Raw genomic sequence first — 14,368 nt, forward strand, 5'->3', positions numbered from 1 at the left:
GAACGAGGGAATGAAGCATGCTTTTTGGGTACTTTAACATTATCCGAGTATAAATCGCCTCAACGTTCGTTACTGTGATTGTAAATTGGTATGGAACACTTTTATTTCGAGTCGACCGTGCAAAAGCTACTTGAATGCAGGTTTGCGTTTGCATCATAAAGGGAAGCCGTGATATTGGCCGAAATCGCTATTTACAAATCCTCGGCGAATGTCCATTTCGTGCAGCCAAAGACTCAATAACCGTTTCGGAAGTAGCAACGATACGATGGACCATTAAGACTTTTGAAAACATTCGAAAATTGCAGGACATTTCCATCGTTGACGTGATCGGAAAATTGTGCACAGAAGTAATGAAACTGGAAGGAAAAACTAAATTGGTGGTAGCATACGAGTATTTGTTATTGTTCCTATAACGAGAGTGCGTTAGATCTTCAGATATTTAGAAAGTTTTTCAGATATTTACAAAGTTTTTCAGCCCATCTTTCTACTTTAGATAAGTATGGTAGTGAATTCTGGAGCTAGGATTGTAACTAACTTTGGAAGACAGGTTTCAACGGTCCAGACCCTCAACCATCCAAGTATAATATTGGATAGAAGCAGGCGTTACTTTGCGAAAGTTAATCATGAATATATAATTATTTATTTATTTTGTTATCCTCCGCGAAAAGCCGACGAACCCATGCGACAACGTCACCCAGGTCCGACAAAATACTCTCTACGTACTTTTCACCCCGAAACCGGAGCATCCTCAGGAGATGTTGACAGACCCTTAGCTTTTCGGCAAGCCTTCATTTGAGACCTGTGATCCTTAGCGGTATTTTTTGAAGTGTTCCTGCGAAGTAGGGTTTCAGACAGGATTTCTCAGGATATCTGATAGGAAATATGATAGGGTTAACTTAACAAAGAGCAACACTATAACCTAACGCCTCTGATAGAGAAAAAACTATATTTGTACCAGAAAAAGAAGCAAAATCTTCGTGAACACTACTGTACGTATAGGTCTACGCAGTAGCAGTCCAAGGTACGTAGTATTGTGTTGTTACTGCCTAAGTAAGTTTTTAAGAGCCGTTATAGCCCAGTGGATATGACCTCTGCCTCCGATTTAGGAGGGTGTAGGTTCGAATCTGGTCCGGGGCATGCACCTCCAACTTTTCAGTTGTGTGCATTTTAAGAAATTAAATATCACGTGTCTCAAACGGTGAAGGAAAACATCGTGAGGAAACCTGCATACACAGAGAATTTTCTTAATTCTCTACGTGTGTGAAGTCTGCCAATCCGCATTGGGCCAGCGTGGTGGACTATTGGCCTAATCCCTCTTATCCTGAGAGGAGACTCGAGCTCAGCAGTGAGTTTGACGAGTTCTCAGTGGCACGGGCCACTTTTTAAGAGCACCAATTTCCCAACTCAAAGTTTACTTAGGTATAATGAATACGAAATTAGATACATAATGTTCTCCAAATAAAATAAACGTTCTTCATCTACCCACAAAATAGATAATAAATGAAACAATTTGGGGGTATCAAAATAAGACAAAGCCAAGGTCGTTTACACCGGGTGTGCCGGCGAATGATAAAATGTAAATATTACGTTATATTTTCGTAAACAAAGCCCAGATTTCCAATTATAAACGGGCCACGTCGGCGTAAATTCTATAAGTGTCTATAAAGCGGTTAAGGGCAGGTGAGAGGGGAAGATAATGGCAGCCGACGCGATAACTGCCTTAATATAAATACAGTTTAATCAGTTTATTATTACTGCCTTATATAATGACCAACCGATTTAATGACATTGGAGGTTATACTCGTAGTAAATGTCACATCGGTGTAAGGACTCGTAGACTCTTCACAACGTAGACGGAGTATATAATGGCAGGCCTGGTGGTTTTTTTTTGGCTGGTGCGAGGCTTCGGCCGTGGCTAGTTACCACCCTACCGACAAAGACGTACCGACAAGCGATTTAGCGTTCCGGTACGATGCCGTGTAGAAACCGAAAGGGGTGTGGATTTTCATCCTCCTCCTAACAAGTTAGCCCGCTTCCATCTTAGACTGCATCATCACTTACCATCAGGTGAGATTGTAGTCAAGGGCAAACTTGTAAAGAATATAAAAATAGGCCTCCGCAAATCCGCATTGTACATATCGGACGCAACTCATTGCCTCTTTATAATGTTAGTTAATATAAGAGGCAAGATTTGATTTTTTTATTGTTACAGTAGAAAGCTACATTTCAATTGAGTAATATAGGCCATATTAAAGTCAGGTGCCTGTAACTACACGGGTAAAGCCACGGGGCGTTTACTTGTTACAATATATTGTGGCTTCCTGCGAAAAACATCTGATGCCAAAACCCAAACAAACATTTACGGTGGAAAAATAAATACAATATTTCGCTAGACTCCTTTTTAAATGCACTCGGAACTTGGCATTTTTTCAAAGCGAAACTTTTGTTTTAGGTTAAATAATAATAGCTTGAAACAGTTTGGCTGTGTTTTGAAAAAAATACAAGTAAAAACTAATTCTTTTCTAAAGTTTTAACAATATATACCAATTCATGTCTTTGAAGATAACAATCAATACATAATTGCAACAAAGAATATGGAAAGGAAAACACAGACATAAAAAAAACGAGTGTGCTTTTAACTACACGAATGAAGTAAAACTTATTTAGCTCTCTCTCAAAGTTCGTTCACAACACCCGATTACACTTTTTGTAACGTATTCAATAGCTTACTCGCCAAATCAAGCATTCTTAAAGAAGTTAATTTTAAAACTATACAATTTTAACAATAATACAAAGATACGGGTTGAATTAATAACTTACTTATTAAGAAGTCTGTAAGGTCCCTTGTCCTTACCGTAATAGCAGTAAGTAAGCACACGTCCGCCTCCTCTCGATGCCAGCGATAGACTGCCCACTCTCTGCGACTACCGGTGTATATATACCCAAACACTACAAAGTCAATTAGTAAAAGATTAAAATATATAGAGGTTTTTTAAAAGGACAACAAACCTATGGCAATGAATTCATGAGTAGAACCAAGTAGAACTTCAAAATTAATATCCCGCTATTCTACTAACGTAACTACTTTGTTGCAAAACTTTCCAGACTTGTTGAATTGAATACGAAAATATTTTATTACGAGCCGAAGGATATCAGATTTCAATGCATTTTGAAACTCGACAAACCACGAGAGTTGGATGGACTTTAAAGTTTTGCGGTCTGAGAAAATCTACGACATTGTTATACGAGTTTCTGTAGATATTTCATTATGTGACTATATTTTCTCCAGACCATGATTGTGCGTATGTATTATATTCATCTGTTATTAATTTTGTGACGTTAAGTTGTTGTTATTATTGTTATCAACACATATTCGGCTCACTGCTGAGCTAGATTCTCCTCTCAGAATGAAAAGGGTTAGGCCAATAGTCCACCACGCTGGTCCAATGCGGATTGGTAGACTTCACACACGCAGAGAATTAAGAAAATTCTCTGGTGTGCAGGTTTCTTTACGATGTATTTCCTTCACCGTTTGAGACACGTGACATTTAATTTCTTAAAATGCACACAACTGAAAAGTTGGAGGTGCATGCCACGGACCGGATTCGAACACACACAGGCAGAGGTCATATCCACTGGGCTGTCACGGCTCACGGTATACGTTGTTACGTATTACGTATGAAAAACATTATAAAATTCCAGATGATATGCCGCTACTTCAAGATCTAGACCAGACATTTTCCTTTTGTCCAAACAAACTAAGCGAAAAGAACTTGTAGAGCTTACTGTGCCGTTGGAGACTAACGTTCCAACAAACCACAACTATTGTTGTTTTTGGATATTTTGGTTAAAAAAGTTCAATTACATCAATAAATACAATCATAATTTGATATTTTATTTAGCGGCCAAGAAATTGCTTTATAATTCATTTTTGGAAGTAATACGGCTGTAAAGAGCGATTACTGAATTGCAATGCCACCGTATCGGATCAACTCGAATTAACTTTGTTACTCCGTTCTTAGGTCGAGAGGATAACAGCAAACGATGAGTAGGTGCTTGATCATATAAATTCATATTTAAAAATGAACAATTTAAAAGTATTTGAGGTATCAATTAGATTTGTTTTTGTATCGTAGGCTTACAGAGTAACGCGTTTAATTAGATAGCCATTTTATCTATACTTATAATAAATCTACAGATTGTGAAGTCTGCCAATCCGCATTTGGCCAGCGTGGTGGACTATTGGCCTAACCCCTCTCATTCTGAGAGGAGACTCGAGCTCCGCAGTGAGCCGAATATGAGTTGATAATGATGATGTTACTGTAAATAAAACTATTTAGTAAGAAATAAACTGTATGCATGTTTGTCACTATGAACATATTAAACTACTGTAATTTTACCTTTCCAAGGCGACACACGGTTCTGAAACAAGCCTTAACAAAACCTAGAAAACTAATATGCATCTACGAGGTACCTACATATGACTGAAGCAAGCACTTCCATTTGACCGGATTGAAAGTCAGGCAGCGAGTTGCAGACAAATACGAACTACTCGCAACTTGCTAACTTTGCGCTCAAGGACTTCTGTTTGGTTTGGTTTGCTTTGACATAGCGTTCAACGGGAATTCAAAGCTGTTGGCTTATTGACACCTACTCCTTAATATATCTAATATTCAATATTATCTACCCATTTAAGGCTCTGTTGAGCATGAGTTTCGCTCACCAAGCCGGTTTCCTCACGATGTTTTCTTTCTTTCGCCGTTTGAGACCCGTGATATTTAATTTCTTAAAATATACATGACTGAAAAGTTGAAAGTGCATACCCCGGACCGGATTCTACTACTACTAGTACTAGGTTCGAGTCCTGGGTCGACCATGAACTGAGTTTTTTAATAATTAATTTTAATGCGAATTTTGGAATTTGGTGTTTCAGAACCGTCCCTTCGAAGCAGGTTAAACAGTTAGTCCATTATCATACACCACTGTGTTACCCATGTAATTCGTGTTCGCATTGGAATACTGATGAAAGGATTGAGAAAAAATCGTTTTAATTGTGTAGATCAGTTGAAAAAGCACTCACTTTCGAATGTACTATGTTAAAATGTATTTTCAAACTGGTAAAATAAGTCATAATATAAAATTTAAACGTTTAAAAATATGTTTTACTAAATTTTCTTTCAAAGCTATTATCGTTGAAGTCTTACAAATTTTCCTTGGGCTTAAACATCGTCATCAACCCATATTCGGCTCACTGCTGAGCTCGAGTCTCCTCTCAGAATGAGAGGGGTTAGGCCAATAGTCCACCACGCTGGCCCAATGCGGATTGGCAGACTTCACACACGCAGAAAATTAAGATAATTCTCTGGTATGCAGGTTTCCTCACGATGTTTTCCTTCACCGATTGAGACACGTGATATTTAATTTTTTTAAAATGCACACATATGAAAAGTTGGAGGTGCATGCCCCGACCGGATTCGAACCCACACCCTCCGGAATCAGAGGCAGAGGTTATATCCACTGGGCTATCACGGCTCGCTGGGCTATCACGGCTTAAACATAATAATAAAATATTACAGTAACGTTAAAAAGAGGTTGAAACTTGGAAAAATTTGCTACAAGCAAGAATATTTTCCGTTCTAGTATAATAAACTTGCTATTTCAAGCAAGCTCAAGTAAATTGTGTTACTTTTTAATTATAATGCGTGGGTGTCAATCATGTTTTAGGTTATAATATTAACACAATATACCTTTTTCCACTTTATTAATTAACTAGCGGACGCCCGTGACTTCGTCCATGTAAAATTGATTTTCTACAGATCCGGCGAGAACCATGGGTTTATTCGACTGGCTGGACTGATCTTTCTTTTTATTATTTTTAAATTAGCCCTTGACTACAATCTCATCTGATGGTACGTGATGATTCAATTTAAGATGGAAGCGGGCTAACTTGTTAGGCGTATGAAAATCCACACCCATTTCGGTTTCTACACGACATCGTACTGGAACGCTAAATCGCTTGGCGGTACGTCTTTGCCGGTAAGGTGGTCACTAGCCACGACCAATTAAGAAAACCTCAATTATATTTTTAAACCATGATTTTTCATAAAGAGTAGCCTATATGTTAAACCTGCACTTTCTTCCAGTGAGAATTCCATTAAGATAGATTCGATGGCCCCCGTGGCGCAGTGGCGCGCTGAATTTACAGGACGGAAGTCTTGGGTTCGATACCCGGCTGGGTCGATTGAGATTTTCTTAATTGGTCCAGGTCTGACTGGTGGGAGGCTTCGGCCGTGGCTAGTTACCACCCTTCCGACAAAGTCGTACCGCCAAGCGATTTAGCGTTCCGGTACGATGTCGTGTAGAAACCGAAAGGTGTGTGGATTTTCATCCTCCTCCTAAAAAGTTAGTCCGCTTCCATCTTAGATTGCATCATTACTTACCATCAGGTGAGATTGTAGTCAAGGGCTAACTTGTAAACAATAAAAAAAAAACAAACTGGCTGGACTGATCTTTGACTTTGGACTGGCTTCCACTTAGATTGCATCATCACTTAACATCAGGTGAGATTGTAGTCAAGGGCTAACTTGTAAAGAATAAAAAAAAACTTACTGCTGGAGTCATTGATCCCGAGTGCAGCCGACGCGTTCATCGTGGCACCGCCGCTCGCCCTCCTGCAATACACACCGCTAATTAAACTCAGAGCAAGAGCAAATAAGTACCTCTCAGAGGTACCTAGAATATGGCTGACGAGATTTAAACGAAAATCATTATATAATACGTGGAAATATGGGGTAAAACTTGACGTAAGCGCTGTAATGTTGTGATTTGTTATTACATTTGTACGACGTCATTCATCATTAACAACTCATATTCGGCCGAGATGGATATGACCTCTGCCTCCGATTCTGGACGGCGTAAGTTCAAATCCGGTCCGGGGCATGCAACTCCAACTTTTCAGTTGTGTGCATTTTAAGAAATTAAATATCATGTGTCTCAAACGGTGAAGGAAAACATCGTGAAGAAACCTGCATCCGAGAATTTTCTTGATTCTCTGCGTGTGTGAAGTCTACCAATTGGGCCTTTGGGCATTGGACCAGCGTGGTGGACTATTAGCCTAATCTAAAGAATCTCAATTTCCAAGCATAGCATACAAAGTCAAAGATAGTGAATTAACCTGTTGTTTGTAGTGTTTCAACTCTAAACCTACTTGAAATACGAGTAAATTAATTTAAAATTTTGCATCTAAAGGTAAGTGATATAATATCGAACACACGTTTTCTGCAATTTCACGAAGCGCGGTGGAGTGGAACAGAGCCGAAATGGGCACAAAATGTGTGCGGAGCGTAAACGGTCCTTATGGGAAAAGAAGTTTTTACCTTACTTAATAAATGTTCATGACCCATGACTTTTTATGGGTCATGACTCATAAGCCAGAGGTCGTAAACTAAAAGGAGTGTTATTATTATTTATTTTTATAAAACAAAATTCATATTTCTTTAATATTATATTTATATTCTTATTCAACGTTAGTTAGGTATCGCTTGACTGTCACAAATACCTCGACTAGTACTCATTAGGCAAAGATTTTATATTATTAAATATGTTACCAGCGCATCGAAACTGAGGCGAACAATAGTGGCTAATTGTCTTAATTTCATTTAGTAGTAAACAACGAAAGTTATTGATACTTAAATAGTGTCTACAATATCATGTTGTGTGTTCAGGAATACTCTTCCTGAACACAAACTATATAAACATGAGTTTACATAATGTAAGTAAATACATAATTGTGCATTATGTGTGCGCTCAGTGGATTAGCTAAATTCGGATCACTTTTTTTTTATTCTATACAAGTTAACCCTTGACTACAATCTCACCTGATGGTAAGTGATGATGCAGTCTAAGATGGAAGCGGGCTAACTTGTTAGAAGGAGGATGAAAATCCACACCCCTTTCGGTTTCTACACGGCATCGTACCGGAACGCTAAATCGCTTGGCGGTACGTCTTTGCCGGTAGGGTGGTAACTAGCCACGGCCGAAACCTCTCACCAGCCAGACCTGGACAAATTAAGAAAATCTCAATCTGCCCAGCCGGGGATCGAACCCAGGACCTCCGTTTTATAAATCCACCGCGCATACCACTGCGCCACGGAGGCCGTCAAAAACCCATTTGGAATGTTGCTTTATGTCATAGTGCCGTGTGAAACCCACTTATGGGTGATCAGTTTCTCTCAGTTTTCAAATTAAGAGCTCAAACACATACTCGTGCTACGGTTCGTATACACCTAAATACAATAATAGTTTGCTGGAGTTTCGTTGAAATTGGTCATGTAGAACATTCAGTATTCACCCCTAGTAAGATGGTTCGCATGATATGATGGTTTTATTGAAGTTTTAAGCGAAAAATACATAAAGTTACTGTTTAAAACGTTATTTTCGTTATTACATTATCGTAAAGTAAGTAAATATATGTTAACCTAAAATGTTAAAAAAAGACATCTTGTCTAAGAAGTTCTAAAAAGATTGCTGTTTTATCCAAACAAAATGTATTTTAATTACATATTTATAAATGTTTTTTAGATGCTGTACATACGAATTTTACAACCAAATTCAGACGGCAGAGCTTAATGTGTAAAGAGAGAAATACTTGAGGGCTTTATCGTTTCGATACTTTAATACCGTCAATGTTTTCGACGTGCTATCACGTACTAAGGATATAGATCTGAAATGGGAACAAATCGGTAAGTGGAGCGTGAACCTGGTCCCAATGGGACGAGAAGTTTTTGCCTTACTTATGTTTATGACCCCTGACTTCGGTAGTCAGAAGTCATAAACATAAGGGGGAGGTTTTTTATGTTCTATATATACGAATACCTACAGGTGTTGTATACGCATTATAATATTTGGGTGACTGAGTGTTGCACGGTTTTTTATTAATTTACATTCTTTCAATGTAGATTGACGCTATCTCGTAAAGTTAATTTTAGGCGCGGGGAGCCGGCTTGTTCATTAATAACCACATTCTTGTATACTATGCCAAGATCCTAAATATTTTTGAACAAATCTTCGTAAGATTTGCCAACTAGAAAACGTGATTTTTGCAAAATTATTCCACTCTTTTTCTTGTTTTGAGAATTCGAAGAACCGAAAAGCTTAGTAATTGTAATCCTTGCTATATTTTATCCCCCTATTATGACGGGATCAGGAACTACGCGGGTGAAATCACGGGGCGATAGTAGGCAATAAAACTTATTGTTAAAGCGTTCGTTTAACACTTAAATGTATGTGTCGGCGAGTGAGTTATTAGATCGGTTAGCAAAATCTACGTTAATTATTGCGATAATAATAGAATCAGGTTTTCATGTTATTGGGATTTAATTATTTACAGTTTAAATAAATGGCACTGTGAAAGATTGATAGTGTGACTCTCGACCAATAGCATCACGTTAAAATTGTTATTTTCATACATATTTTAATTTTTTTATAACATTTTATAATATAATTATAAAATGTTAACTTATAACATTATTGTAAAGATGTAAATTTTAAATCATCTACCGACCACCTGTATATAAAATGCACGTATCTGCAAATAAATAAATTGATTGATTGATAAGCATAGTGAAATAGTGATAGAGATGTAGAAGTTATATAGTGAGTCAGTGAATATAGTGAGTGAGTGAGTTACCGTCCGGTGCAAATAGTATTGCATTGTTAGTACCTTAGCTGGGAGCCAACACGAGCGGAGATGAAGAGCATAGACTAGTCGTAAAGAGGCCCCTTAACCCTACTGCCATCAGTTGCAAGTCTGAGATCCGCTCGTGCTTGACTACCTGCCCTATGATAGATAATCCTGGCATACATCTGATAGTATCAGCGCTATACTTGATCAGTGTTGTAGTTAGAGGGTAGAACTGTATTAGTAAGTTAAGCGGTCGTTCCGGTAATGATCGATATTGTTACTTTGTGTATCTGCCACTCTTGACATGTAAAGCTTAGAATCTGCTCTAAGTCTAGGGCTTCTCGGTTATCAGAAGTGGAATTTAGTCTTCTCAGCCGATATAATATGTAATATTATTCGCGTTGAGATATATATTTCAAGCGACATAGCTGCAGTGGAATGCCGACTTTATTCCAACGTTTGATGTCGGCGAGTGCTTTCGAGCGTTTACAAAACACTTAAGAATAAAAGCGTTTTGTATTATGTTACAAAAATCTCTATTGTCTAAAATGTGAGCGCTCCGAGATGTTGGTTATGGTTTTTAATTTGTTAAGATGTCTTCCATTCTGGTTTGACTTCAATTGATAATATGGCACACCTTATATGAACATCTTTTTTTTTTCAATCAAATTTTTTTTTGTTGCCTAGAGAGCCGTAATTTTGTACTTACTTGAGCATTCGAATAGTTAATTATTACAGCCGAATTACATGCTCTTCAAGGCACAGGGGTATTACACCATTATTTCCCAACTCCAGGCTGAAAATGTTGACAGAAAATCTTATAGAAGAAACAAAAAATTCAAACTTCGACAACTGAACCAGAACTCTGCCACACCCTTGTGATCCAATACCACATAATTTAACAGTTGGACCAACAAGGTAGATCGATAACTACAGAATTATATTGAAACACAAGCAACAAAACCATAATATTTCAAAACAAGCAAGGATCCATTTTATCAAGGCTGTTCAGAGGCTACTTCATAAATCACTAATAGCTACATTTTCTTTCTTGCAAAAAAACAAACGCCGCACAGCCAAGAGTAATTTAAAATGCCGTTTGTCTTAACTTTTGCAAAATTGCATACAAACATTTTTGCTTTTATTTTAGTGGTAATAAAATATTGCTAGTTTCTCTTATTAGCAACTACAAAGAAAGCCATTAGGGTTTTTTCCCTCATCAATTTAATATTAAACACCTTTCACTGTTTACGTGAAAGAGATTTATGTTTTTTCCTCCGATTTATCGCTTTATTCTGTTTCTCTCCCTTTTCTCTATTCTTTAGTTTCGAAAGTTCAGGTGAAGGCATTAGCCTTATTTTCGGCTCGTGCCCGATATATTTTTTTCTGACAAAAAGGCTGTTTATTTGTCTATATTTTATACTAGTGGACGCCCGTGATTTCACCTGCGCAGTTTCTGTTTACCTGAAATTTTCTTAATTCTCTACGTGTGTAAGGTCTGCCAATCAACATTGGGCCAGCGTAGTGGACTATTGGCCTAGAGGAGACTCGTGCTCAACAGTGATTCGAATATGGGTTAATAATGATGAAGTCTGGCTCTGACATCACCACCTACATTAATTCTCTGCTTGTCGCATCATCATCATCATCATATCAGCCGATGAACGTCCACTGCAGGACATAGGCCTTTTATAGGGACTTCCAAACATCACGATACTGAGCCACCTGCATCCAGCGAATCCCTGCGACTCGCTTGATGTCGTCAGGTCACCTGGTGGGGAGTCGACCAACACTGAGCTTACTAGTGCGGGGTCGCCATTCCAGCACTTTGAGACCCCAACGTCCATCGGCTCTTCGAACTATGTGCCCCGCCCATTGCCACTTCAGCTTCGCAACTCGTTGAGCTATGTCGGTGACTTTGGTTCTTCTGCAGATCTCTTCATTTCTGATTCGATCACGCAGAGATACTCCCAACATAGCTCGTTCCATCGCCCGCTGTGTGACTCTGAGCCTTCTTCTGCTCGTCTACTGATTTGTAATTTCATTTATATCAAAATATACTGATTGCGTCATAGATGAGTTCTAAATATAGATTTCTTCGTAGCAAGCTCTAATATGCCGCGGTATATTCTACAGGCAGAAAAGATTTCGCGTCGAACGAAATTACTGAAGATTTCAAAGATTCCCAATCTTTGAAAGTTCTGGGGCCGATATTAAATTCGTACCATTGGTCCGCGAAATTGGTTCAATCAAGAGATAAGGTGTTCGACGCTGAATTAAGATCTTTTATCGATAAATCAAATTATGAGTCTCGAATGCGAATTGGTGATTCGGTAAGATTAGAGTTCAGTTTTTATTTAAACTATTCCTAATCAATACTAATACTAGCTGACGCCGCGCGGTTTCATCCACGTAGTTCCTGTTCCCGTAGGAATATGGGGATAATATATAGCCTATAGCCTTCCTCGATAAATGGGCTGTCTAACACTGAAATAAATTTTCAAATCGGACCAGTAGTTTCAAACAAACAAACAAACTCTTCAGCTTTATAATAACTTTTTTTTTTAAAAAGAATATTTGTCATATATTAGTATATATATTGTAGTATTTAAGTCCAACGTGTGTTATTATATCTAATATTAAAGTCGGTTGAATGATTTGAAAAGGAGGTTCTGTATTAACCCATACAAATGTTTGCGTTGATGTTGGTGTTTATTTTTTTTTATTCTTTACAAGTTAGCCCTTGACTACAATCTCACCTGATGGTAAGTGATGATGCAGTCTAAGAAGGAATCGGGAAAACTAGTTAGAAGGAGGATGAAAAACTACACTCCTTTCGGTTTCTACACGGCATCGTACCGGAACGCTAAATCGCTTGGCGGTGCGTCATTGCCGGTAGGGAGGTAACTAGCCACGGCCGAAGCCTCCCACCAGCCAGACCTGGATTAATTAATAGTTTTATCGGAGAAGGTTATATTGGCTATATAACATAACACTACGACCATCTACAATCCACCACACTACTCATATATTTAAAATTAACGGGCTTAGGATAACAATGTTAAAACGTTCTATAGAATAAGTTTCTATAGAAAAAATTACATAAATTGATATATATATATATATATATATATATTAATATAATTGATATATAAATTAATACCTTACTGACTAATTAAAGACAGGATACTTTGAAGATTATTCCGTTCGCAGAGAAAACAGCCAACGAAGCGAATAAAATTCCAAAGGCTTCTAAATCTTTCCCTCCGTCAACTTCTGCGTAGTTTGGAAACTGATATTAAATTCGCAACATCAATCCACTAGATTGGACCAATTAGGGAATAAGAGCTCCGGACTCTTTTCGTACAAAATTCCTATTAATAAGGGTATACAAATTTAGGCTTTTATTAAATCTATGAATGTTATTTAAACGGGTACATACCACAATAAAACGACGAGATTTTTATTGTTAATATTTCGACCCAGTTGCATGGATCGTGGTCACGACGGGACTGAAGTTGCGAGATGAGAAGTGAAGTCAGCTGTTAGGGTCAGAATCGATCTACCCTCTTTTTTGGCTGTTTAGGCAAACCACACTCACGACATCGCTTTTGTTATTATGCGTATCGCGGCGCCCTCTTGGTTTGCACAATTCTACAACCACTCGCTGGCTAGTTTGAAACCATCTTCCCGATTTAAATTTTTTTCGTTTTATCGTGGTATTCATAATGAACAACCACGAAATAAGTTTAAAATCATTATTTTATTAAATCCGTTTGAAAATGGCAAAAACGAGAATCTGCCATACTAGAATACCTCGTTTTATGAAGGCAAAAAGTTCGTCAGTGCATGCTCTTTTATTGGGTAAGTATGGTAGCCAATTAGGGAGTTTGTACTGTGGTGAATTTGGGAGTTAACATTTGAATTTGTTGGAATTCCTGAATAGTTTTTATATGCGATGTTAGTTTAAGAGCGCGCAGCGTGTCGGTACGATATGGATAAAATTCGAAGCGCAAACGAGACGCCGAATTATGATTTTCACGTGAGTGAAAAGCACGGAGCGATTGACGCGCGATGCAAATTTTATGACGTGAGCGCCAAAACCATTTTTACCTAATTGCAAGTAAATTAAACAATATAACGAAAAACAAAATGGCCGTGTTCAAAATATATACCTAATTTTCTATGCAAAACAAAAATTTAAGAAAATAAGTTTGCTTTTCCTGAGATTGAAAGCAAAATGTGAGCAAAACATGTATTTTTCAAAAAAATAAACTATCGAGAAAAGTTTTACAAATTGTGTATTTTGTATAGTCATAACGAAGCTAACACTTTGAAATATCATTTAATCAAATATCAGGCTCCTAACTTTTCCAGAATCTGAGATCCAGAACCATTTGTAACCACCAAATTACATATTGCACACTCTTAAGTACCAACCTATACTCATGCATCTGTATTAACGTTTAATAGCTACCGAAGGTAATACACACAGGTAGGTATACTCATAGTATGCCAAAATTTGAGTCCGCTACAATGGCATGGTATAAGTATAGCTGAGCAGTGTACACAAACATTCTCAGAAATTCTTAGCGGGGGTAGTTCAGCAGGTTACAATGTCAGAGCGGACTCAATAACCTAAAAACTAAACTAGTGAGTAAAGAATACGCCAAATGTGAACCAATA

The 14,368-nt window shown here is 37.8% G+C and overlaps 1 protein-coding gene across 1 annotated transcript in view; it reads right to left on the reverse strand.

The window, feature by feature from the left end:
- The window catches only part of LOC112045050 (5-hydroxytryptamine receptor), a 100,151-nt gene that overhangs the window by 27,506 nt on the left and 58,277 nt on the right, over positions 1-14,368 (reverse strand). The window contains exon 2 of the mRNA XM_024081105.2: positions 6,610-6,671. Within this exon, the coding sequence (XP_023936873.1) occupies positions 6,610-6,649 (40 nt within the window). The 5' untranslated portion in view covers positions 6,650-6,671. The remainder of the gene's footprint in view (positions 1-6,609; positions 6,672-14,368) is intronic.

The sequence above is a fragment of the Bicyclus anynana genome, chromosome 14 (genome assembly GCF_947172395.1).
Source record: "Bicyclus anynana chromosome 14, ilBicAnyn1.1, whole genome shotgun sequence".
NCBI classification, from domain to species: domain Eukaryota; kingdom Metazoa; phylum Arthropoda; class Insecta; order Lepidoptera; family Nymphalidae; genus Bicyclus; species Bicyclus anynana.